Source organism: Clarias gariepinus, chromosome 5 (assembly GCF_024256425.1).
Source record: "Clarias gariepinus isolate MV-2021 ecotype Netherlands chromosome 5, CGAR_prim_01v2, whole genome shotgun sequence".
Taxonomy (NCBI): domain Eukaryota; kingdom Metazoa; phylum Chordata; class Actinopteri; order Siluriformes; family Clariidae; genus Clarias; species Clarias gariepinus.
In genome coordinates, this window is record NC_071104.1 from 15,584,419 (window position 1) to 15,609,204 (window position 24,786).

At 39.3% G+C, this 24,786-nt stretch overlaps 1 protein-coding gene across 1 annotated transcript in view; it reads right to left on the reverse strand.

Moving 5' to 3' along the window:
• Positions 1-7,543: 7,543 nt before the first annotated feature.
• plcl1 (phospholipase C like 1) overlaps positions 7,544-24,786 on the reverse strand; it is a 72,951-nt gene continuing 55,708 nt past the window's right edge. Inside the window, exons 2-8 of the mRNA XM_053496323.1 lie at positions 23,656-24,279; positions 20,526-22,211; positions 16,888-17,250; positions 13,784-13,987; positions 11,945-12,020; positions 11,336-11,445; positions 7,544-11,138 (exon numbers count right to left, since the gene is read on the reverse strand). Coding sequence (XP_053352298.1) covers positions 10,971-11,138; positions 11,336-11,445; positions 11,945-12,020; positions 13,784-13,987; positions 16,888-17,250; positions 20,526-22,211; positions 23,656-24,279 — 3,231 coding nt within the window. The 3' untranslated portion in view covers positions 7,544-10,970. The remainder of the gene's footprint in view (positions 11,139-11,335; positions 11,446-11,944; positions 12,021-13,783; positions 13,988-16,887; positions 17,251-20,525; positions 22,212-23,655; positions 24,280-24,786) is intronic.

Genomic DNA, 24,786 nt, shown 5'->3' on the forward strand with positions numbered 1-24,786 from the left:
TAAATCTCTCTTTCTCTCTTCAGTCTCCTTTGTTTTCCTCCGCAGCTTCTTTTTCTCTCTCTGGCCTCATCTTCCTGCTTCTGCAGACTCCTGCAGGGCCCAGGTTCCTTTTAGGCTTTGTGTGGTCCAGGTCAGTCTGTGTGCGTGTGTATGTGCGTACAGTGGTGGTGGTGACGGTGGTGGGGGTGGGGGTAAGATTGCAGTAATTACCCAGTCATACCTGTTCATTAAGCTCACAGTTGGATTCTCACTCATCAACGGTTAGAAACCAATTAAAGCAACGTGGGCCATTAACAACTCCTGCCTGGCTGTATGGCACTACAGTGATGGAGAGAGCGCAAAAAAAAGGAAGGGAGATTTGTCATATTGAGCAAAGATAAATAGCAGAAAAACACAGCGTGCTAATGACATGGTCTTCAGTGTTAGTGCAGTAAGTGCTGTTGAAAGGAATTGGAGAAAGCAACAGTAGAGAAGTAATGAGAAAAGAAGAGAAGAGAAGAGAAGAGAAGAGAAGAGAAGAGAAGAGAAGAGAAGAGAAGAGAAGAGAAGAGACCTGAACTGAGGACAAATAAGTACAACACAGTAACAGAGAACTACAAAACGCAAAGCAGGGTCTAAATGAGGGGGTTAAAAAAAAAGGAATCCTGGCTAAATGGCTTGTGAAATGGAGGATAATGAATCCCGGCATGTAAAAGCTGAAGTGTGTGAATTGGAGTGATTATGATACAATAGTTCTTGGTGTGAAGTCTGATTGCACAGGTATCCTCTCATCAGTAGGAGGTAACGCTCAGTCCACAGGGCCAGAGGAGGGGGCTAACTCTCAGCCACATTGATACAGTGAGACAATTACACTCCCTCTCCCAAACAACTTTCTCCTTAACTCTACCCCACACTTAAACAATGGGCAATGATTTAAGATTGACATAAAGAACCACAGAGGCCTGCCTTCCTCATTTAGAGTCTACATCCTCATTTACAGACTACTTAGGTGCCACCACTGTGCTGTAAAGAGGTTGTCCCTTAGGCTCTCAATCAGTGATCAACTTTTAGACTTGAGATGAATTAGCTTAAGAGTAGCTGCGTGTCCCCCTTTATATCATATACTTACTCGGCTTTTAGTGGGCGCATGTGATTCATCAGAAACTTGACCCTTGTTTCAGTCGAGGATAGTGTCTAATCTGCAGTGATGACAGGACTTGAGAAGTCTTGTGCCTAGAGCTGGGGGAAAGAAATATCGCCACTCTCGAAAACGTTCAGGGCAGCTCACTTGTCGCAGAGAGAGAGTAGGGATATATTAGGAATCTTAAATGAGCTGAAATAATAGCTCTTAAATCAAGAGATGTACTGTAGCTAAGTGGAAGTACAAGGTTGCTACGAAAAACTTTGCCTGACAAACTTTTCAATCATGGCACATCAGTCCTCCTGTGCCACTTTTAATAGAGCCCAGATAATGGCACTGGTAATTGGTCACAACACACTTCTGCTTAGGAGGAAACATGCCGCGCTATTGTCACCATCCCTTTTGTTGTGGTTAAAAAGAGGGGAAAATAAGATGCAATTTAGACACTTTTAAGAGGTGATCTTTTCTTGCTCTTTTTTCCCTTCCTCTCCTCCTCAATCACGGTCAAATTGCTGCTCGAGTAAGACTGTAATTAAACCCCAAAGTGGCTCTCTTCAGAGCCGCACGGCAGGCTTAAATTAAAAAGGCCCTATTAAGGCGGAAGTGCACCGTGCTAGCGCTGGTGGCTAAGCGTCTTCGTAACGTAACTGCTTTTGGGAGGCTAACTAACCACAGAGGGGCTCCAGCTGCTAATGCTCGGCTGTTTTAGCGCTAGCTGCGTTCAGCTACTGATTGCTCTCTCGCTGTTGATAAGTAGGCCTACAAGCTGATAATGACGCGTGTCACTTTTAACTTTCTGAGTGCCAAATAACTGCCTTGCTTAAGGATTATCAATGGGGTTACCTACTTTAACATTCTCAGCATTAGCAGAAGTACCTGTTTTTTTAATGACTTTTTAAAAGGTCTTTAGGCAACTGCTTCTGGTTTCTTTTTCATGCAAATGTCACATAGTCTTTCAATCGAGATATTTGCATTTCTGTGAGTTCTGTAAAATTAAACATTTTAACAACATATTAATAATCTTAGCTTTTTGTCATTTATTGCTAAGCATTTGTCTAAATTTACATGTAAATGTATTTAGTGCTATTTGTCTATTAACATTATGGCAAGCATTGAGAAGTCACAACCATCAATTTTTTTATATGTTTATGTATGTCAATTGTTCAATAATTTTTTTGGGGGGAGGGAAAAAGTATTTTTTCACAATCAGTATTTCTTTCTGTGAGGAGCCTGATTTATGAGAGATCTATGAGGACTAGACATGTCATGCTCAATAATTTAGATGTAGAAATGATCATGTCTCCACACCATGCACCTTGTAGTCAGATCTTTAGGAACAAGCTTCTACTTATTGCCACAGCTTTTATAACTTCCTGAACAAGTATTTCTGAACCAATGTGCATTACATATATAAACAATTGATGAGACAATTATATTCTGTACTTAAACGCAGATAAGGAGGTGAAAAACCTATACTGCACTATTCAGCCGAAAGTCTGTGAACCCCTGATCATTACACCTATGTGTGGTTTTGCCTCAACCTGTAGCCACAAAATTGTTAACACACAATCGTTTATGACACTTTTGTATTCCGTAGAATTATAATTTCCTTTCACTGGAAAGGGCTGAGAATGTTCCAGCATGACATCACATGGCATGTGCACATAAACTTATGTTAAAGAACTTGAGCGACCAGCAGAAAGCCCTGACCTCAACCCCAGTGAACACATTGGGATAAACTGGGATCCCGACTGCACATCAGACATTCTCACTTCATATTAGTGTCCACCTCACTAATGCTCTTGTAGCTGGATGAGCACATTCTAAAAACTAAATGTGGAAATCAGTCTTAGAAGTGTGGTCTCATCTGGAATAAATAACGCTCAACAACCAATATGGGTGTGATGGTCAGATGTCAACAAATGATTAAGCTTATAAGGTATATGTGAGGGCAGCATGGTGATGTAGTGGTTGGCATTGTGGCCTTGCACCTCCTGGGTTGAGAGATCAGACATGTCTTTAGATTTGTGTGTGTGGAGTTTGCATGTTCTCCCCCTATTTGGTGGGTTTCTTCCAACAGTCCAAACACATGCAGGGTAGGGTAATTATTATTGTGAGTAAGTGTGTGTCTGTATGCTTGTGCCTTGTGATGGACTGGCACAGAGTGTATCCTGCCTTGTACCCAGAGTCCCCAGGATAGGCTAAGCAGGTATAGAGAATGTGTAATGAAATAGTGGTATAATTAATTTGGCTAGTTTTAAAAATAATCAAGAGTTTGATTAGAACCTTTTTAATGGTTTAATGTAACTCTTCCTTGAGACTGATTTCAGCAACAAATTAATTAATTAATTAATTAATCATGTGTTTAAAAAATACTTGGAAGATGTTTAGGATTTATTGACTTTTTTTTTTTGTTTACAATCCGGATGACTTCCTAGCTCTTTTGCTGACACGATTATTTACACACCGAAATAAACATGGTTTATGAAGATGTCCTTTAACAAATTCGAATATTGTACTACTACTATATTTAGATGTGGACAGTTTTACATGTAACTTCTTTAATTCTATACGGCAATAATGTAGCTGAAGAAGCAGAGCTCCCTGAGATCCATAAAAGTGGTTTGGCCTCAAGCAAAATCATAATGTAGATGAATGCATGTTGACACAAACAACAGCAGCCAGATGTTGCCTACATTAGGAGCTGATGTCCTGTCATGTCACCTGTGTAGTTATCATAGTGTCCCATCTGCTTACATCTGCTTCATCAGTCCCTGTGAGATACAAGTCCTAACAATAGTGTGTGTTGGCAGAAGGAAAAAAGAGAGTTACTTCTACTATATTTACTATGTTAATTCAGAATCTTTATAGGTTTGCAGACTGGCTCTGGAATGTCTAGTAACCATCGGAAATGCACCTTATTCATTTTATTTAAATAATGAATATTTTCTGTTTAAAATAAGAAAATTGTATCCAAAGTAAGCACGAAATGTATGATATCAGTCTGAGATTTGAGGAAACATCTGTCTTCACTGAATAATTTTGTGACAATGTCTCCACCTAGAGGTGCTTATGCCATACTTTCTCTGATCTAATCTCTGGTAATAAAGATAAATTGTAAGCTGATTGACTAGTATTGTACCTGGGATAAAGTCACAATCAAACATACATGGCATGGACAAGCTCCTCACTTACTTATTTTATTATACAGGGTTATTGAAGATCAGGAGCCTATCCAAGAGGGACAAGGGTATACATTATTATTATTATTATTATTTTTATTATTATTATTGTCATATTTTAAATCCCAGCATAAGCAGCTTGTCAGAAAGTAAAGGTGACAGTGTCAGAGGTTTGAGCCCCAGCTTAGCCTTGAGTCCTTGAGCAAGGCCCTTAACCCTGTCTGCTTCAGGGGCGCTGTACGATGGCTGATCCGCACTCTGAGATATGCAAAGAAAGAATTTCACTGTGCAGTAATGTATATGTGACAAATAAAGGCTTAACTTAACTTAAGGGCCTTTTTAGGAGCCCAAGAGTGTCAGCTTGGCAATGCTGAGGTTTAAATCTAAACCTCCTGATCAGTAACCCAGAGCCTTGACCACTAAACCACATCTGCCCTGAGAAATGTATCTTCATACTGAGAGAAAACACACTTTCTTACTACAAAAAAATAATTATATGTCTCCTTATATGACAAAAAAAAATCTTAATTATAGGAAAAGCAAGTTGTTGTTGTTGTTTTTAAAAAAAATCCATCTTATTATTATGAAATAAATGTAATTAAAAAATAACATAATTAATATGGATTAAATGATTATGTTGATTCTGACAACCGGGGCTGCTGATAGTCTCATAAATATTGTTTCATGTTGCGCTTAAGCTACAATTAGTTTTTAATTTCACAGTGAAACCCCAGATCCCAGCATTCATAGATTTTTTGCAGTAAATGAATTTTATTTTATATTATTTTTCTATAATAAGGATCTGTTTTCTTGGAATATGAGACTTTGTAATACTTGCATGGCAGCTCTTCTGTTAACAAGTCACACAAAAATAAAAAAATTATTTAATGCTTCATGATCAACAGACCCAAGAGTAATATGTGGAATTTGCAAAGTGGAAAAGTGGTCGCAACTCAAGCCTCGCTAACAAGGATAGACTCACATTTTACAGGATAGGTACTAGATACTGCAAAAACCTGAACCTCTGAGCAATGGAAAAATTAAAAGTCTGATGAGTCAACTTTTGCTATGTTGTTTACATCTGGACAAAGGAAGACATAGGATGCCTGTTGCCAGATGTTAACTAGTGTGGGGGATCCATAATAGTCTGAGTAACCATCTTGTGGAAAGCATTAGGTCCACTGATTGCTATGCAAGGTCATGTAACCAACAACATGAGGCAAATTTACAGGACCAGGTGCACACTACAGTGCAAACACCCCTTTCTGATGATATTTCTGTAATCCAGAACGATAGCTATGATTTTATCTATCTAAATATATATATATATATATATATATATATTAGTTATGATATTCCTGTAATCCAGAATGATAGCTTTTAAATATATATATAAAAGCTATCGTTCTGGAAGCTATCGTTCTGGATTACAGGAATATCATAACTAGTACTAGTTTTTGCAGTATCTAGTAGCTATCCTGTATAGTGTGAGTCTATCCTTGTGGAGGCTTGAGTTGCGACCACTTTCCCTCTTTGCAAATTCCATATATTACTCTTGGGTCTGTTGATCATGAAGCATTAAATCATTTTCTATTTTTGTGTGACTTGTGTACAGAAGAGCACTGCTGCCATGCAAGTATTACAAGGTCCTACCTCAACTATAAGAGACAAAATAATAATTTCAAATATCCAGAAAATCACATTATATTTTTAAATACTTTATTTGCAAATTAAGGGGGGAAATAAGTATTCGGTCACCTACAAACAAGGAAGATTTTATGCATGACAATGATCCCAAACACACCGCCCGGGCAACAAAGGAGTGCATTTCAAGGTCCTGAAGTGGCCTAGCCAGTCTCCAGATCTCAACCCCATAGAAAGTCTTTGGAGGGAGTTGAAAGTCTGTGTTGCCCAGCGCCAGCCCCAAAACATCACTGCTCTAGAGGAGATCTGCATGGAGGAATAGGCAAAAAATCCCAGCAACAGTGTGTGAAAACCATGTGAACTACTTACAGAAAACGTTTGAACTCTGTCATTGCCAACAAAGGGTATATAACAAAGTTATAGGGATCGAAGGCAGCATTCATCCAGACTCTTTTCTGTTCTGGCACCTACAGTAGGTGGTGGAATGAAGTTCCTCTAGATGTCCGTACAGCAGAGACTCTGACTATCTTTAAACAACGACTCAAGACGCATCTGTTTCTCCAGTACTTGGACTAATGTAGATGTTAATGTGTTAATGTTATGTCTTTGGTGTATAGTTGTAAATGTAATCAAAGAGTGGTTAGATAATCCAGCATGAAGTCACAGAATTCTATTAGGATGGACCACCAGAACCACCACCATCAAATATCTTTTAAATTACAACCTATTTAAGACATCAAGACAAGACAGCATTCCAAGAAGTATTAAAGCTGGGAAGCTCTTCGTTCTGTCTGTTTTATTCTCACCATTATATCCCCTGTGTATATTACTTGGATTAATTTAATTATTTTATTTATTTATTTTTTTGCAATGTTGCAATTTACAGTAATTCTAAAATCAGGAACGCTTGAGTTAATAATAATTATAATATAATTGACTTTGTACGTACAACCAAACAAAATCAGGAACTATTAGTTTGTTTGTCCATGCCTCTATCTATTCAATTCATCATTGCTAAGTGATGGTTAACCACAATGACCAATGACTTCACACAATTGTTGTAGGTAAAGTTGTTATTGTTGTATGTAAGGTTGTTACTGAGGACCCAAATCTGCGGTAAGCCACAGACACACACATTCACACCCTTAATTGTAACCTACGGCCAATTCTGAATTGCCGATCAGCCTACAATGCATGTCATAGACAGTAGGAAAACAGGAGTACACAAAGAAAACCCGACAAGCATGGGGAGAGCATGCAAACTCCACTCACACAGAAATTAGACAAAAGGAGACAAAATTCAACCCCGCAGCCATAAAGGTGTGAGGCAAATATGCCATAAGCAAATTTGTTTGTTGTAGATTTAATGTATCCAGTGTCAGTGCATTGAACTAAGCTGAATACAGTACAAATCTAATGTCTCTATCTGATTTTTATCTCCTAAACACTGCCATCTAGTGGGGAAAATGAGAGATCATTATAATAAGAGATAACATAAAACTCCTAAAATAAAGACTTGCATTAAGACAGGAAAAAAACAAATTAATCCGAGAGTACATTCAGAAATACAAAAATGACAGAGACAGTGATAGTCAGTAAAAGATTTATTTAGTCTGTGCCACATCTGAATTATATTACCATATGTTAATCTTTAAGAATACAAAATGGCTTTTCAAAATAAAAGCAAAATCACTTTAAAGTTAATTTTCTTTAAAACACCCTTATCACTTTTAATAAATACTCTGTTTATACAATGACAACTCGGGAAGGAAGTCTAGCAAAAGCAGGGTTGTTTTTAAAGGTCAGAGGAAAAGGCAGGCGCAACAGAAGCAGAGCAAAGCGCAGAGGACAGCAGTCACACAGGAAAGCACTTTAAGACAAACTGGACTACAGTTGCAGGTTCAGAGAGGTCATTCAGGTAAATAAACAATGCAATACCAAAGCACCATCTGAAGTGTTCACCTTCAGGCTACTTAATACCGCAGGGCTTATCTGGCTAGTCCAGACTCATACAGTACAATTTCATCTACATGTAAATAGACCACAAGCTAGAGATAAAAAGCTATAGGTATGCCGATAGACTCTGTTTACTCGCACACTGCTTACAAGTCCTTCACTGGATGGTATTGTTTCATTCCAAATAGCAAAGCTGTCTATGTAGTAGTTGTTTAAACTCATGGACATGAACATCGCTCTGTGGAACTAACCTACTGCAATCCTACACTGTGGGTCCCAGAGATAACAATTCAGAAAGAAAAAGATAGAAAGAGAAAAAGTCGAAACCCAAAGCTAACACTGGCATTCATTATTTAGCCCAGCTCCAAGTAAGAGGATCCTACTGAGATACGTTCTCAGTCCATTGTTGGATCAAGCATACAGGTCATTAAGGAATGTCTTAGTCTTCTGCCCTAGGAAGTGGATGTGCATGTTTGAGTGATTAGATTTGCTGAAAATCTCATCAACAGGTTAGGCCTAGTCCACACATACACGGGTATTAAAAAAAAAAACATTGTTTCCTTCTTCGTTATTAAAAATGTAGGACTAATGTAAGTCATAACATTATCCATGGGGTTGGTCAACGGATAAATAAGACTGCTGGAGACTTGTTGGGAACGCCTTCAGGACTTGTTAAAGCCCTAAAAATGGCAACTCTTCAGAACCAATTTATTAAAACCGTCGTCTTTACAGACAAAAATCCCTAGTCTTGTATTAATATTGTTCAACATTTTAAAACATACAGTCTAACATGCCAAACCAACAGGTAGCAGGAAAAATCCTAACTAAAGCCATGCTGTCCAATCAGGAGCCTGAAATAAACATAGAAGAGTATGTCAACTGAGAACTGATGTTAAATACAGGACATACAATCCAAACAGCAAAACAGTTTCAGAGTATCTTCACCATGGATTGAATTTTCGAAAAAGGTAAGTTTTCAGTTGAGATGGGGAAAAAAAATTGTTATGTTATACATCGCGATTCCTTTGTGTGGAAATTCATGTATCGTCACACTGACTCCGCTGTTCCTCTATAATCCTGCAGGTGGTGCACTCTAAACTACTCTATTCACAGCACAGCCTCCTGTGTGGTAGGAGTTCGTTTAGAATTGCAACAAAATCTGAAAAATTAATAAATATAGAACCGAGATATTTATACTCACACAATCAAATCAGTACCTAGGTATCGTGATGATATCGGGTAGTCCCTGGTATTTCCCATTCAAAGTTTTCAGTGATCTAAAATTGATTTTTGCATGTGGACGAAAAGTTAAAACACAAGAAAAAAATCCTTGTTTTTTTAAAAACACCTGTGTTCGTGTGGATTAGAACTAACTGCTAATTAAGAAGCACTAAATACATTTGTGTAACATAATGCACACATGGATGCACGAGCAAAGCCACACGACTTTACCTCTAGACAATCCTCTCGGTGACACTATTGTAAAAAAGATCTTTTGCTTTTAGAAAGGGACAGGTGAGGGAAAATTAGAGGGGAAACCAAGGAAAAACTTTTGAATGTGGACTGCTGTTGATATTTTAGGAGAAAAAAAGGATAAGACTTAAAGATTTGTAGAGGCAGAAGGGAATGATTAGAAATGCACACATTCAAGCTAAGAAAGATGTTAAGATGTTTAAGTTAAGATGTTAAGACTATATTAAGATGCCTGCTAGTTCTCTGGATGATCAATCCAAAGTGGCTCTTTTCAGTCAGATAAAAACAGGAAACATGAAATGGGAATTCTCAACCATTCTTAATCCTTTCAACTGGAACCATCCATCAAAAACATTCTTTACATTCATGACATTTTTATCCCTAATAATTAACACACATACAGATTTACGTACCTAGCTACAGATATTGATGTATTCACAAGAACACTGACTACTTTTATACATCATCTACTTCTCATCAATACAAAAAAGAACAATATGCATACACAGTCAAAAGTCACAGATTGGCATTTCTATATTTCTATGTTAATGCCAATTATAGCATGAAAACTGAAAGTCTGCCTTTAGTGCTGCTTTTAAAGCAGTTGAGAAAATACTTAAGAAAGCTTATTTTCTCTGTATCTGTATTATTAACACTGTTAATAAGTGTTAAACAGTGTAAGCCATAACTTTAGCCATGAGGTTGGTCAATGCTCCCCAGCGCACATAGATAAGACTGCTGGACGTCTTCAGGACAATAAAACCTAGGACTTGTTAAAACTCAAAAATATGGCAGATGTCTTCAGAACCAATTGGTTTGTCCTCAAGTCGTCTTCACGAAGCAAAATCCCCAGTGTTGAATTAACACCCAGACTTGAATTCACCCTACAGTGTTCATATACAGTACATCCAATTGGACTCTGAATGTGTTAAATCAACACTGGGGATTTTGTTATGCAAGGGTGTATTCACTGAGGAATTAGTAATGTCTTATTTTTGTAAAGACAACCGCAAGACCTCAAAGATCTTAAGGAGTCTTGAGTTTTTAAGACTTTCTACAGATGACTTGTATGTGAGACTATAGCACATCTTTCCAACTTTCACCATGAACGAGTAGTTCTTATTCCTTCTTTCTCCTAAACCACTAACTGTGGTTATTATACAGTAGAGGTTGGCTAGGTTGTACATAAAATACCCATATCATGTTGTGAGTAGAGTTGTTCACTCTTTAAAGGGTTTGATCAGAGAGCTCAATTACTGTAAATGAGCAATACACACTGCAACTCATGTTCATTCACTCTTTACAAGGAAAAAATCCCTTACCCTTCTGCATGTGGAGATGTAAAGAATGTACAGTATGTCAATAGAGTCAAATACTTGTGTTCATCACAAACAAGAACCTGCCGTTACGTGTTCACGTTGTCCCTCAGTTCTATCACACTTATATGTTCCCATGGCTGAATCTCTAAACCTGGCTACACTCTTTAATAGAAGGTCTCTTCTCGTATAAGAGGCTTTCATCTCTTATTTATTGCACCATAAAGCCATATGCGCATTCTCCGAAGATTCAGCAACGCGTTCTCAGCACGGGAGGACTCAGATGCGACCATTGCCATGGCTGCTGCCCCTTCTGGAGGTTAGGCTGTGCGGTGTGTACTGGAGTTCAGAGGTCAAGGTCAGCCCGGAGGCTTCGCAAGCCAACACCAGCTGGCGCAGAGCATCCAGGGCATCCATTTTAGCACTGCGCAGCAGATCACACTGACCCTGGCAAAGGGAAGGACAGGTTTCATTTGTTTTCCTGAGAGATAAATACTGTCTACCCAACATCATTCAACTGAGGCAACAACAACAAGGATTGAAAGCTCTTTAAAGGATAAGAATAGTGCAGTGCTACAATAAATGTCTCAGTGGGATTTGATCTGAGTAGTTCAGGGAATGTAAGAAAAACATGCCGAAATTACCTTTAGTACAGTGATGTTCCAGGTGAAGCTCTCCACAGCTTTGCTCAGCTTTCGCTCCTTCAGGTTCTCCTTCTCCCCCAGTTTGGCCAAATCCTCATGAAACACCATGCCTTAGAAAGGAGTATAAGATACAGTAATGCTTGCACATAATGATCATATTCTAACAGAGATACATAATTTATGGACCAGGGATGAAGTTGCCCAAAGTGGCCTCTGTCTATTTTTGCTTGTAAAACATGATATAGCTCTTGAAGGAATCCCCTCTGGTTTTTGTCTCTTCTCTATGCCGCCCTCATGCTTCTCCCATTTTCTCTCGTTCCAGACCAGCAGTGTGGCGATCATCCTGTTCCATTACAGTGTTTCATCCTCATAAGGACATGAGCACCACTACGGCACCTCCCTCTAGCTGGCAGCTTTTTTTTTTTTTTTTTTACTTCATTTGCACACGAAAATATAAATAAAAACTTAAGTCTAGATGAAGAAAAAAACATCATGTAATATATGCATGTGTATTAAAGGAAAAAGAGATTAGATTAAGAAAAAAAGATTAATGATGTCCCAATATACAGTACAAGCTTCAGCAGATTTATCCTCGCTCAGTGAACTCACCCTCCTTCTGCACCTGAGCGATCCTCTCCTGCACAGCATCTGCATTCTCTATTAGCTGTTTATTAGCTGATATCATCTATAAGGACAAACACAGGCAACGTCAGTTTTGCGAGGACACGCACTCACTAACGCACATCGTAGACTCGTCTCAGACTAAGCAGAGACCCCGTGTGCCCTCTCCCACAGAGTAGATATTTATAACATGCAGGCCGGCCAGACAGCCAGGCCAAACTCCTGCCTGTTTCAGACGCACCGCATGAACCTGAGTCAACAGTCCTGCGGGAAGAGGACGCGTGATGGATGCGAGCTACGAGCACAAATGACCATTTCTATGCCAGATGTAATCACATCCCAATTGGATCCTAATCAGAGTGCTCCACAGGGAATGATTCAGCAAATTTTGTAGGAACAAAAAAGACAAAACTCATGACTATAAAAAGGAAACAGGTTTAACCTTCTGAGACTCAGTGTTGTGTTCCTTTTTCTTGTGTAATTTCTCCTCACTGGTTGCTTTTCCCAGCACCTGATAACTATTGAACTTGATTAAAAAGGAATATGTTTAGCATATGAGTAATATGTAACAGTCCTCATATGAGGAACTTGCAAAGATATACAAACAATGTAGTTGTGGGAAAATGTGATGTCCTCATGTGAACTCATGAGGCTACTGTGTAGTGTTATGCTGAGACGTCCTGCTGTGTTTGAACCTGTCCACACACAGAATCATAAACAGAGAGAAAGAAAGCACTGGGCAGATCAGCCAGATAACTTCAGGTGGTTGCCCATGTGAAGCCGAGCATTGAAGGTACCCTAAATATCTCACTGCCTCAGTACTGTTAGGTTTGGCGGGGCAAACAGGACAGCCTTCACCAGCTCAGTAACAGGAAACACCCGTGATAATGGCTCTGTATATTTGGTAACACTTTACATTAGGTTTCCTTTAACCTACGACATTTAACGTACTTTAAGCATGTCATGTATTTTGTAATACACAAGTATTAATTGATGTTAAATAATACAATTATTCGTAAAATATCTCATTAGTATATATATATTTTTTCTCATTATTATTTCTCATTACCGTATTGTCAGTAATTATATTTTAGTCGTTTCCAATTCTCTTTCATTTACAATGTAGTAATCCCACTCTAAACAACATGTGATTCAGGGCAGAGACGTTCTGTCAAACAAAAGAAGCATCTTAATTTGAAGTTTCAGGCCAGCACGTTTTACCCAGCCTCACACAGCTGATTGATATTTTCTCTTCAGGAAGCACTTAATATTCCCCACTGGGTGTTTATGTAAATATAAAATTCAAAGTCACAACTTGAGAAGTTAAGCTTCTTTTTATCTACAAGCCTGCTCTACCTGAAGGCACGTTCAAGAATATATTAGCGATCTTACTGAATACAAATACGGTAATCCGAAAGAACAGAAACAAATAGGAGGCACGTTTTTTTTCTTAGAAAACTTGGCAGAAAGGTTCAAAGGGCGTCCGGGTGAGACTAGAGGTTTGTAACTAGCCTGGGGATCCGGAGAGACACAAATAAAAAGATAAAAAGTCATGCCTTTACTTCCATGCAGTCGAGCACTCAGGTATAACATCAATACGGATAGTGTTATTGCATGTGTGTAGTCTGTCTCTGGTCATGGTTTAGGCTAAGGTTCGCTTTAAATGTGTTGTATTGTTTGGATCTTAGGAAACAGCTTCAGGGTAACCACTAAACATAAGCATAACCCATATGTCTCTACTGTGCCAATCAGACACATATTGTAGTTGCATAGGAATTCTTGGAGGCGTTTTCTTAAACAAATTTTTGGGGCTTGTAAGTTAATCACCGTGTCGTAGGCATTAAGCAGCTTGCGTGTGGTGTCGTTCAGGTTTGCGAGTGGCTCCAGGCAGGGATAACCGTCCTTCAGGATCAGGCTGGCTCCTGGGGGTCCGTCAGGGCCCTGCAGCCTTGTGGCCAGACTCTGCATGCACTGTTTCAGTGTGGACACTGGGGGGAGCCCACATTGCTCTTTGAATGCCACCACAGCACTCTAAAGAAAAGGAGAAATTATAAATAGATAATTATTGTTATTATGATTCAAAACTACACAAAGAAACACCTAAATGCTATAAAGCATTATATTCCTGTTTTCAATTATTATCCATCTACACAGTGTCATGACCAGTAGTCTGACCCTTTCTGTTAAACACCCGCACAAAACTTATATCAAAATATTCAGCCGGGTCTCCCATTCACTATGCAACCTTGGCACAAAATGCAACATATTTTTGAGTTATCAGGATTTGTTTGGGACCCATGCCGAACCCCTTTGCAGCCGAGCCTGCCAGCCAGGCTCATTTTGGACCCACTTGAAAAATGAGACATGGCATGTCAAAAAGCTAGAAGATCTCTACTACTTTTGGAAGGAGGCATGGTGATCAACTTGCTCCATAGATAATGAAGTGTTTTTACAGTGGCAAGCCAATGAATCATCCAAAACTACCTCTGTCTCGCTCACCCCGATGCTGACTCAACTTTGCACAAGCACCCACACAACTTATATCAAACCGGAGAGCCAGGACCATTTGGGAGTTCTGAATGTCTGCTTGGAACCTGATAAAAAACAGATTTTTCCATTGGAATATATTCATTTTTGCACTGTGGTTGATTTACACCTACCACTATGGAAAACTGCCATTTAAAGTACAAACTATGAAACTAGATATTGTCGAGTTATCTGGAAATTTGCACATCAGCTTCTGCTTCAAAAATCTTTTCACTTACTTTAGCTTTACAGATATCCCACAAGTTTAAAGCATTTTCTTTCAAACAATCCATGAACCAAACCTCTAGCACCTATGGTTCCCATGATCTAAGTACTGTATGAAAATCAGGGGACTGCCATTGCCATTCAAGTTAATTAAAGCGATCAGGTTACATTCTCTCTTCCTGTGAGTTTGCTGTGCAGGGGTTAGAGATGGATTGCTGAAGTGAGGCCAAGCCATGGCCTTGTACTCACACACTCTTAGAAGTCACAATATGCTTATGTATATACAGTATCTTGGGAACTGTGCAGGCTAGGAAGGAGCCGTATTTACTGTTTTGCCCAGGAAAAGAGGGGCACTATTGCACCCCTAATTCACAATTTCTCACTTTTTCTGTTTTATGATGCAGTATTTAAAAAAAGCAGCAGGGAACTCTTGATCCATAAAGCCACTGCTTATTATGCATTTTTTTAAACATTTAAGTTTCAGCAAAAACAGAAAACGAGTAAATAATGTAAGTTTTTTGGGAGTTCTGTATCTCAGCAAGTCTAGTTTTGTTTTTCTTCATGCATTCAGTCGTTCACTACAGTTTCCAGCCAACCCAGTTCTACACCAGCTGGTTGACAGCATGGAATAACAGAGAAACAGTCTGGTCACCAATATAATTAATAACTGGGAACTGACAAATGTACAGCTTTTATGAGTCTCTTTAGTTTTTCTGAGTGAACTGAATGAGTTTTATATCACTTCTTTGCCCGTGGAGATTTCTACCTGGCAGAAATGTACCTTATGTCATTATTACTGTGTAGTAATACTGTAACTGCATTATTATTATTCATCCGTGTGTGTGTGTGTGTGTGTGTGTGTGTGTGTGTGTGTGTGTGTGTGTGAGTCATAAGCAGTTCTTTGATATTCGTACATCCGGAACTAGTAGTCGTCTGCCTGCTTTCTCAGTACAGAGAGGTAACATATAATTCTACAAAATACCACACACACACACACACCACGTGAGTGACTCAGGAAGGCAAGTCCTGTCTGTTTAACAAAGGAATAAATCAAATGCTTGAGACCTGCATGAAGCTGATGTTCACGAACTGTATAAGCACAATTCATATTTAATAAATGGTATAATGGTGTATACAGTAAATATACAGTTAGTAACAGGTTTCTCAGATCATCTTGGTTCTTGCTTCCCGGTTTACAGATTTCTTTTATTTGCTAAATCAGAGCAGATAATATTTTTCCACCACCATATTCTGTCCCTCACATTTATTTTTCCATATTGGATTCCATCCATTCAAGCAGTTATTAGGTGCATTTACATGGACACTAAATTTCCACTAATAATAGGAATAAAAGCCCAATAGGAAAAAAATCAAGTAAATACCTTAATCGGAACAGTCCGACCCGATCCAGCCCAGACGGAACAAATTATTAATCAAAATGAGAAGGGTGGCCTAAACCTTGGGTAATCTCTTCAACAGGTAAATATTAGCCATGTAAACACTTAAGCTGATCCGTTCTCATTTGCCCGAGTACATATACTGTATTCCTCCTGTGTTAACCCCAATGTGTACGTTACATAAAGAGTTTCAGTGATGGAAACTTTTCTTTTCTAAAGCATCTAACCAATCATAGATGAGACTGGATTCTTTAAAACCAATCAGAAGCAGAAGGCAGGATTTATCAGAAAAGATGGAAAGCCGAACCTATGCTTTGATCATCTACAGTATATAATTATTTATTAGATCAAGAAATAATTTTAACTTAAATAAAAAAACTGTCCATTTACTGTAGACCTAATGAACTTTAATAAATGATGATTTCATGCCACTGTAAGGGGATTATTGCTGTAAGGGGAAACTAGTTTGCCCAACCTTATTTATTCTACAGTACATGCACTCACACACTCATACACTACTGGCAACTTGGAAACACCAATCTCATTGGACTGTAGGAGGAAAACCTGAGGACCCAAAGGAAACCCACTAAGTAGAGGAATAACAAACCAAGGATGAGATTTGTACCCCCAACCTTTTGGGTTTGAAATGACTGTGCTAACCACTAAGAGATATAACACGGTGTCAGACACAATACATGTGCTGTACATGGCAGTGTAAATTATATTTTGGTATACAGAAACGGTTAGCACTGATTCTTCAATATATTCTCCAGTCACACTTACCAGTGAGTTCTCTCGCAGGTCAGTGGCCTCTCTGAGGGGAGGGCCAGCAGAGCGAAACGTGTCATCTAACACTTTGATGGCCGTGTTGCGAAGAGTGACGTATTCCCTTCCTCGACGCACTCCTCGCTTCACAGATAGACCTCGTCTATGAGCCTTTCCTCCACCACGACGGTTTGTGATAGCCACATGTACAAACAGGCTGGCGTGCGGTAAAGGCTCTCCCGCTAGCCCCAGCAATGGCACATTCCTGTAGCCAGGCTGTAGGCATTCGAAAGCGATGGTGTACTGGCCGATAAAGTCATCACCGATGTAGTCGTCATCCAGAACGACGAACCGCAGCAGTGCCAATTCTGGCATGTTTACCTTTTGAATGAAGATTTTAAAGCCCACACACATTAATAAATAAACAGAGCAAAGAATTCTGGTAAAATATGCATTTTTATTTGGCATTTGTATTTTTTAGCATTTAAATCATAAAGTGCATACACACAACTACTGCTTAAATAAATCTAAATGCAAAACACCTTTATTAAATAAATAAGACGAAACTCATTATCAAACTGAGCTACTCTTCTAATTATGTATAACAATATGAGCCTAATTTGCACCATTAATCATAATTTATTATCAAGGCCAGTATACTGTTTGATTATTTAGGTTCATTTATTCATTAAACAACCTTCAGAGTACAAATGTGACTTGTAGTAGCAATGCTCAATCTGTGCTTCTCAAATCTTTAAATCAATAGTCTTATTTGGGAAAACAGAATGTGTGCATGACAAAGCATACATTCACACACGCACACACACGCAGGGATGAGTAAGTCAGGTATGTGTGTGTTTGTACATATTCCTTTTCTAAAAGCAGGAAAGCAAACACCAAAGATACAACAGTTCAGATAAACAGCAAACACTAGTATTGAAATATTTTTTTCTTTTCCAGAAAGAAAAAAGAAAGAAAGAAAGAAAGAAAGAAAGAAAGAAAGACAGACAGACAGAGAGACATGTACTGTATATTAAATAAGCAAGCTGTCAATAACACAAATGTAAAGCTGTATGATGGATAAGATTATAAAACTAGTTTTGCACAATATGGAAATCATAATTGTTAAAATTTATATAAAGGTTATATGGCGAGTTGCATTTCAATGAGTAAAATAGGTATTTGATCCCCAACCAACCAGCAATAATTCTGTCTTAATTTGTTTAAGAAAGTGATCCTAACAACAACTCATTATGTGTGTAAAAGAGTCCACAGTCCATCTCTATCTTCCATTTAAACCTCACTACCATGGGCAAGACCAAATATCTGTCTAAATGTGCAATGGGCTACAGGACCATCAGCAAGAACCTTGATTGTGAATGAGACAACTGTTGAAACAAATACAAAATACCCATCCACTGGTAACACAATACGCTGCCATGGACTGAAATCCTTCAGCACTGCAAAGACCCTCTCCTCAAAAAGGCACATGTACAGACAGGGCAAAGTTTACACATCTTCTCTAAATCCTTACAGGTATATAGTCAATATAGGAATAGTGGACCAAAATCCTTTCTGAGATGTGTGCAAGTCTGGGAACTACTACGAGAAACGTCTTACCTCTGTGTTTGCCAACAAGAGTTTCTGCACTAAGTATTAATTCATGTTTTTTTGGGAGATCAAATACTTATTTTCCTCAATGAAATGCAAAATAATTTTGGGATTTTTACTTTGATATTCTGTTTCTATCCTTTATAATCAACCAATAAAAAAAATATAGACTCTTCATTTCTTTGTAAGTGGGCAAACTATTATCATCAAATTATTATTTTCCCCGCTATAAAAAACCTATGTGTATCTTTATAGATATTATTAGATCTTTATTAGACTTAAAATGAATTACTAAATATTTATAACAATAGATAATGGCGAATTAAAAGCTATGTCAAATATTAAATTAATTCAATCACAATGAAATACGAGTGTATAGACATAAAAGGACATGTCACTCTTTCTAATAATGTGCTTAATGAAAAATAAACAAAGCAAAATGAAGATGCAATAGTCATCGATCATACCACACTGTGTTCCTCAAGTGTGTGTGTGTGTGTGTGTGTGTGTGTGTGTGTAAGTGTGTGTGTGCATCAAGAAGATCTCCTCTTGATAATTCTGCAACAGTTGCCAAAAGGCCATAGCTGCAATAAGATCCATTTAATCAGTCATTAACCTTATTAAAGCTTCATAATACTTCACTGACCCTAATTAACATATATGTTACATTCTTCATTAACCTCATTATAGCTTGTTACACAGAATCCCTCTATCCTTGTATATCACACAATAAATGCTTCCATAATACGTGAAAAGCTCAAGTTCTGTAGTTTAACAAAGTCTGGTCTTTTTCACAGTAATTGCCCTAATTCTTTGTAAAGGCTCACCTACTGTAAAAATGCATCACAAGCTACCTCTCTCAGCATGCCAGTCAATGTTTCATGGTATGTTTTGTTCATGATTTTGACTTTTGTTCAGCCTTGATAATTTTTTCTATTCACACACTGTTGTATCTTTGCCAAGGTGTGAAACATCATCATGTGTTAGTAATGATTTGTCCTAAGCCTGTTTTCTAGTTTTCTAGGTAATGACCCTAGCTAGTGTTGTTGTTTTTTGAGAATAGATCATTCTCATAATAATAGATTAATTGCACTAGGAAGATACTGTTTTATTCTAGTCATCTATGCATATGCCATTTCTGTACTTATAATAATTTACAGTCAATGTCCATAATCTTATCAGTTTAAAAATATAAATTAAAGAGGGCACAAGAGCAAAGCAAAAAGGCTCCAGACATCCTCTCCATGGAAAATTGGCTTCTAGCAGATATACGCATGGTCTGTCTTGTTTCATACCTTTGAGATGCATTGGCCCTCTGCCATACTGTAATACTTACTCAGATCTTTCTGAATTGTTTAAGTCCAGTCTTTCAGTTACTGTCATTAATTTTTACAGCAGTCATTTATATTTTAAAAGAAACTGAGTAGTATGTAATCCAGCATGAAGGTAGTTGAGACTGTAAAAGTTCCAGACTGGATGCACAACATAGTGGTGCTGAGTCAAGAAGTTATGTTTCAACAAGTTAACAAATTTTGAAAGCAAAATTAATCGGCATTGAGTGTGAATTTTCCTTTTATCTAATATTAGTGTAGCTCACTGCTAGTGAGTTTATGTGTACGGTTTTGTGTAAGATGATTTAGTTGATAGCTCATACTTGAGATTCTTTAAAGCCTTACTTATTAAGTGCTTCATATTATAAATTCTGCTAAATTCATTTTCCAGGCATATTCACATCAGAGGTTTTAAAGCCATCTTCCGTCATCGCATTTCAAACATCAACTAACACTTTAAACTTAAACCTCTTACAAAAGTTAAGCAAGTTCAACATTTTTATAATTAACGTGTAAATCAATATGGAAATGAGCCAGTGATAACATAAGTCCTCCCTGCTGTGTTTTGTCCTCCAGTAATTACAAGCCTGTCTGATTCTGAATTCCCAATGGCATTTAAATAACTTGACTGTTAAATCCATCTTTTCAGGCTGGTCTTTAAATATGTTTTGTGGGATGTGTTACTCTCACTGTGCAAATCAAATTCTCTCTTACCTGAAACTCAAACGTCTCATCAAACAGAGGGTTATCCTGGTTCTGGGCTGCGGTGCGAGTTCTCTGCTCAGCACAGTCTGCTGGTACGCCATGCAGTTCTAGCACCACATAGGGATCGATGACTTCACCCTTGGCACCTGAACCCTGTGGTTTGGGCAGACTGTGAGCACTGATAACCTTCACCCTGAGAGTCTGTGGTGGTACACCAGGCACACAACCCTGTGACTGGGCACTGAAATAGGAGACCTCATCTCGCATGACAGCTGGCCTCAGAACATATCCACAGCCTCCATTCTGTGCAAAGCGGCCTCGGCTTAGATCCAGCATGGCACCTGGTGTCTGCTGGTTGAGTGCTACCAGCTGCACACCGCCTTTCCAGTAGCCTTGCGGGTTGGGGTTGCTGGAATCCAGCCGGACTGAGCTTGGTCGAACTCGAGTAAGACAGCGCTTAGTGAAGCTTACCAGCTCTTCTGGGCTCTCGCTTGCTAGCCGTCCTGCTTCACCTTCTCCTAAAGAGCACATGGTCCAATAAGGGCAGTCTGGGAGACCTGGGGTGCTGGGTGTAGAAGGAGTGGATGGAGGAGAGGCTTGTTGAGACTGCTGAGTGTTGGTACGGTGGGCATAGAAGCTACGGCTACCGGTGCGTGTAACTGCAATCAGATCAGAAAGCTCTCGCCGCATTCGCAGTCGCCTTGGCTGAGGCGGAGGGGGAACCACCAGCACAACCCCTAAGTCCTCCTCCCCAGGAATGGTCAACCGACGACCAGCAAGGGGACCTCCACCACCAATCTCCTCATCCTCCTCAGATACTTCTCCCTCAGAGCCCTCCTCTTCTGGAGGCAGCTTTTTGCCTACCAGAAGTATCTTCCCCTTTAGTTGCTCAGGAGAGGGAAGTGTGGTAGTGCGCCCCACGGGAGTAATAGGCACATTTTCAGGTCTGTACAGTTTTGCTCCAAACACCTTCTTTAGGTGCTGTGCTAGAGTTTGCTGCTGAGTAGGGGAACATCGCTGACACAAATATAGGAGCAGCGGGTATTGAGAGGTAAGAAAGGCATGTTTGTTTATGGCTTCCAGTGCACTGTGCAGTGTGGCTAGGCCATGATGTTGGTGATGGTGATGATGATGGTGCTTGGTATCTGACTCATGATCGACCCCCAAAAGAGGTTCCCCATCAGGTCCATCTGTCACGCCAAGCTCTAAACATCGACACCCAGATCGTAAGGCTCGTGTCAGCCCTAACAAATCAGCCTTGCCATGGACCTGATCATCTAGCAGGTAGGAGCGGTAGGATGTGCTGATGTAATAGTGGCACAACGGTAAGGTCATGTCATGACATACATACTGTTGCTCAGGGTCAAACAGCTGGCACTCGGGTGACTGAAGGTATTGAGTGAAGCCATCCAGGCCCAGGAGGCCTTTTTCACGGCAAACTGCAGAGGGTTCAAAGCGCCGCAGGAGCTCTAGGCAGCCTTCGGTGGTGGCCAGTGGCAGCCCCTGCTCAGTCTCCAAGAAAAGGCGTAGGTCCTGTACATCTAGACACTCTCTGTCTTTTGATAGCTGCACTAAGAGAAAGTAAACATCAGGCCGAGTGCACAGCTCACAGTAAGCCTCCTGAAATTCTTCAAGTGTCACATGAGATGTCAGCTTCTCTTTGCTACGTTGGATCTCTTTAAAGCGCAGACGCACCTAAACCATGAGTGTAGAAAGGAGAGAAGTTTGTTAAGTTCTATAGTCTATATAGTATGAACACAGTTGGAGGATTAGTCAATAAAAACAACACACCACATTAAGTAATAGTAAGAGACGCACTTTCTTAAGCATTATGGGAGGTATTTTTTTACAGATTAAAATGTACATTCCTAAATACATAAGGGTTTGGTTATTTGGTTGTACTCAAAAGAATTACATAAATAAAACCTTACAAACAAGCGATTACTTTCCTTTAAGAAAAGGATTAAAAAAAAAAGATTTTTTTAATCTTTATCCTTCACTATATCCAACCTCTACACAAACAGATTTCCTGATAAATTTGACATGATCAGACATATTTAGTATTGCCGGACAGTAATGAATAAAGATGGGAAAAATTGATTCAGTGATGTTTTTCGATTACTTTGTGGAAAGTCATCCATTACCACACGCTGACTTTAAAATAATTTGTTTGAAAAATGTCTTGGTAAAATGTTACCGTTCCTCTATAATAATGCAGGTGGTGCACTCAGAACTATTCACATGGCACAGCATCCTGTGTGGTAGAAGCAAAGAGTTTGCTAACATTGTGTAGAATTGTACCAAAATCTAAAACGAGATAAATACTGAATCGGGATATCTGTAAATCGCCGTATTATTAAATAATAATAATAATAATATTGTTTCAGGAGGTCTCTGGTGATACCCAAGCCCAGTAATGAGTGCTGCAAACCAAAGCCTGCAACACAGACGCCACTCTATTCTGCCCTCTCTGCTTGCCCTTCGTGTTTACCCTTAGTGCCTGTTCTTGTCCTTTCTGTTGCCACATGAGTCAGATGCCTCACAACCCCTGTTCCAGAGACTTAAAAACATGGTACTGTTGTTCTTGTCTGTTCTCCTTCTGTCCTCAGCTGTCAGCAACCTTCTCTTCCACACACACACACACATAAACATGCGTCTGTACAGCTGTTAGATTCCACTCCCCCAGTCAGTATGAAGTGCAGCAGTCGGACTGAGTAGTGATGCAGAGACTAACCTTGAAAATACCACTGAATCTGAAAACTGCACCCATATCATTTGTTTTGTTTAATACTATAATCAGTCTCATGCTTTCAACCCCAACATTGTCCCTCTCAAATACTGTATGTAATAAACATACCCATTATAAACACCCCAAATGGTTCTCCATTTGGAGTCTCTGGGTGACTCTCTATATATAGGATTCTGTTTTTAGATAATGTTCCAAAAACCACCCATTTAGAAGGCTATAGCTAATAATCAGTCAGTCAAACTCTCAAGATCTAGCATGACGCTTCAAACTGTAATAACACATTAACGTTTTACACAAGTACATATACTACTAATTTAAGTATTGTATGGCAAATGGTCATAGACTTTTTGTAGAGACATTTGATAAATCAGTCCTATCCAGCTGCCTCACCTTTGCTTCTTTAATTCCAGGGCACAGCCTGCAGATAGTAGCCACAGCTATGTTCTCTGACACAATCCCATGGCCGTCCTCATCTCCCAGTGCCAACTCTGCTGCGAGCCAATCCCTTCTCAACTTGCTTCCCACGCTTCCCTCTCCCACTCCTCCATCTCCTCCAACTCCACCAGCCAAGGCTCCAGGATGGGACACCAAATACCGCAGGCCAGTCACCCAGATGTTTGCTACGTCGGGTGACAGTGCCACCAGGTCAAGGGACTGATATTCATCTCCATGAATTATAGAGAAAGCAGCCTCTTCAGCCAGGTGGTCTGATGGGCCATTGTGGAGAAACGTTTCAGTGCTTTTGCCTGTGCGAACCTCCCGGATAGAGGAAATGTCCAGTCTGGCACGGTCCGCATCTTTTTTCGAAGGCTCCCAACGCAGACAGGCTTGTTCAGGGTCCAGGGTATAGAAACGACAATAAATACGGGAGTTGGGACGCACTTTTTTCAGCTCACAGCCACCCTGCATGAATGCCAAACAGTCAGCCGCGCTGCTCACTTTCTTTTCTGATGGCATGCTGCTGAAGGAGACCGTTTTTTTGCGCCCACCACCTACTTTGGTGATTGATGGGTCCTGTAGGGAAGATAGCATGATTCAGGTTTAGTTACAAAGAAATGGTTCAACAAGACATAAAGGTAAAGTCTCCGTTAAAAATGCAAATGCGATTTTTATGTCACATTTTTGTCTTGTATAGTAATATGTATGCAATATTATAGTACAAGCTAATGTACCACATTCTGCTGCATTCCACCACATTCCACCCTATCAATCTTACATTACATTTCGTCCTTTAAAAATTATATATATATTTGACTCACACCTTTGTTTTGGAATAGTTCGGAAATCAGTCAAGCTATTATGGTAAAGTCTTGCCAGTCTTGAGTTTGCACAAGTTCTAATTCTTGTACTCGGTGATTGCATTTCCTGTGATTTGCCCCCTTTTTCTTTTGCTGTTTGTGTTTCATGTACAGCATATTGACAAGTGCCCTCGTATCAACCTGGAGTTTTTTTGCTGTGTATTGGTTTGTTGTGTGTAATAAACCTCCAGCAACCATCAAACCTCTTTCTAGTCCTGTGTTA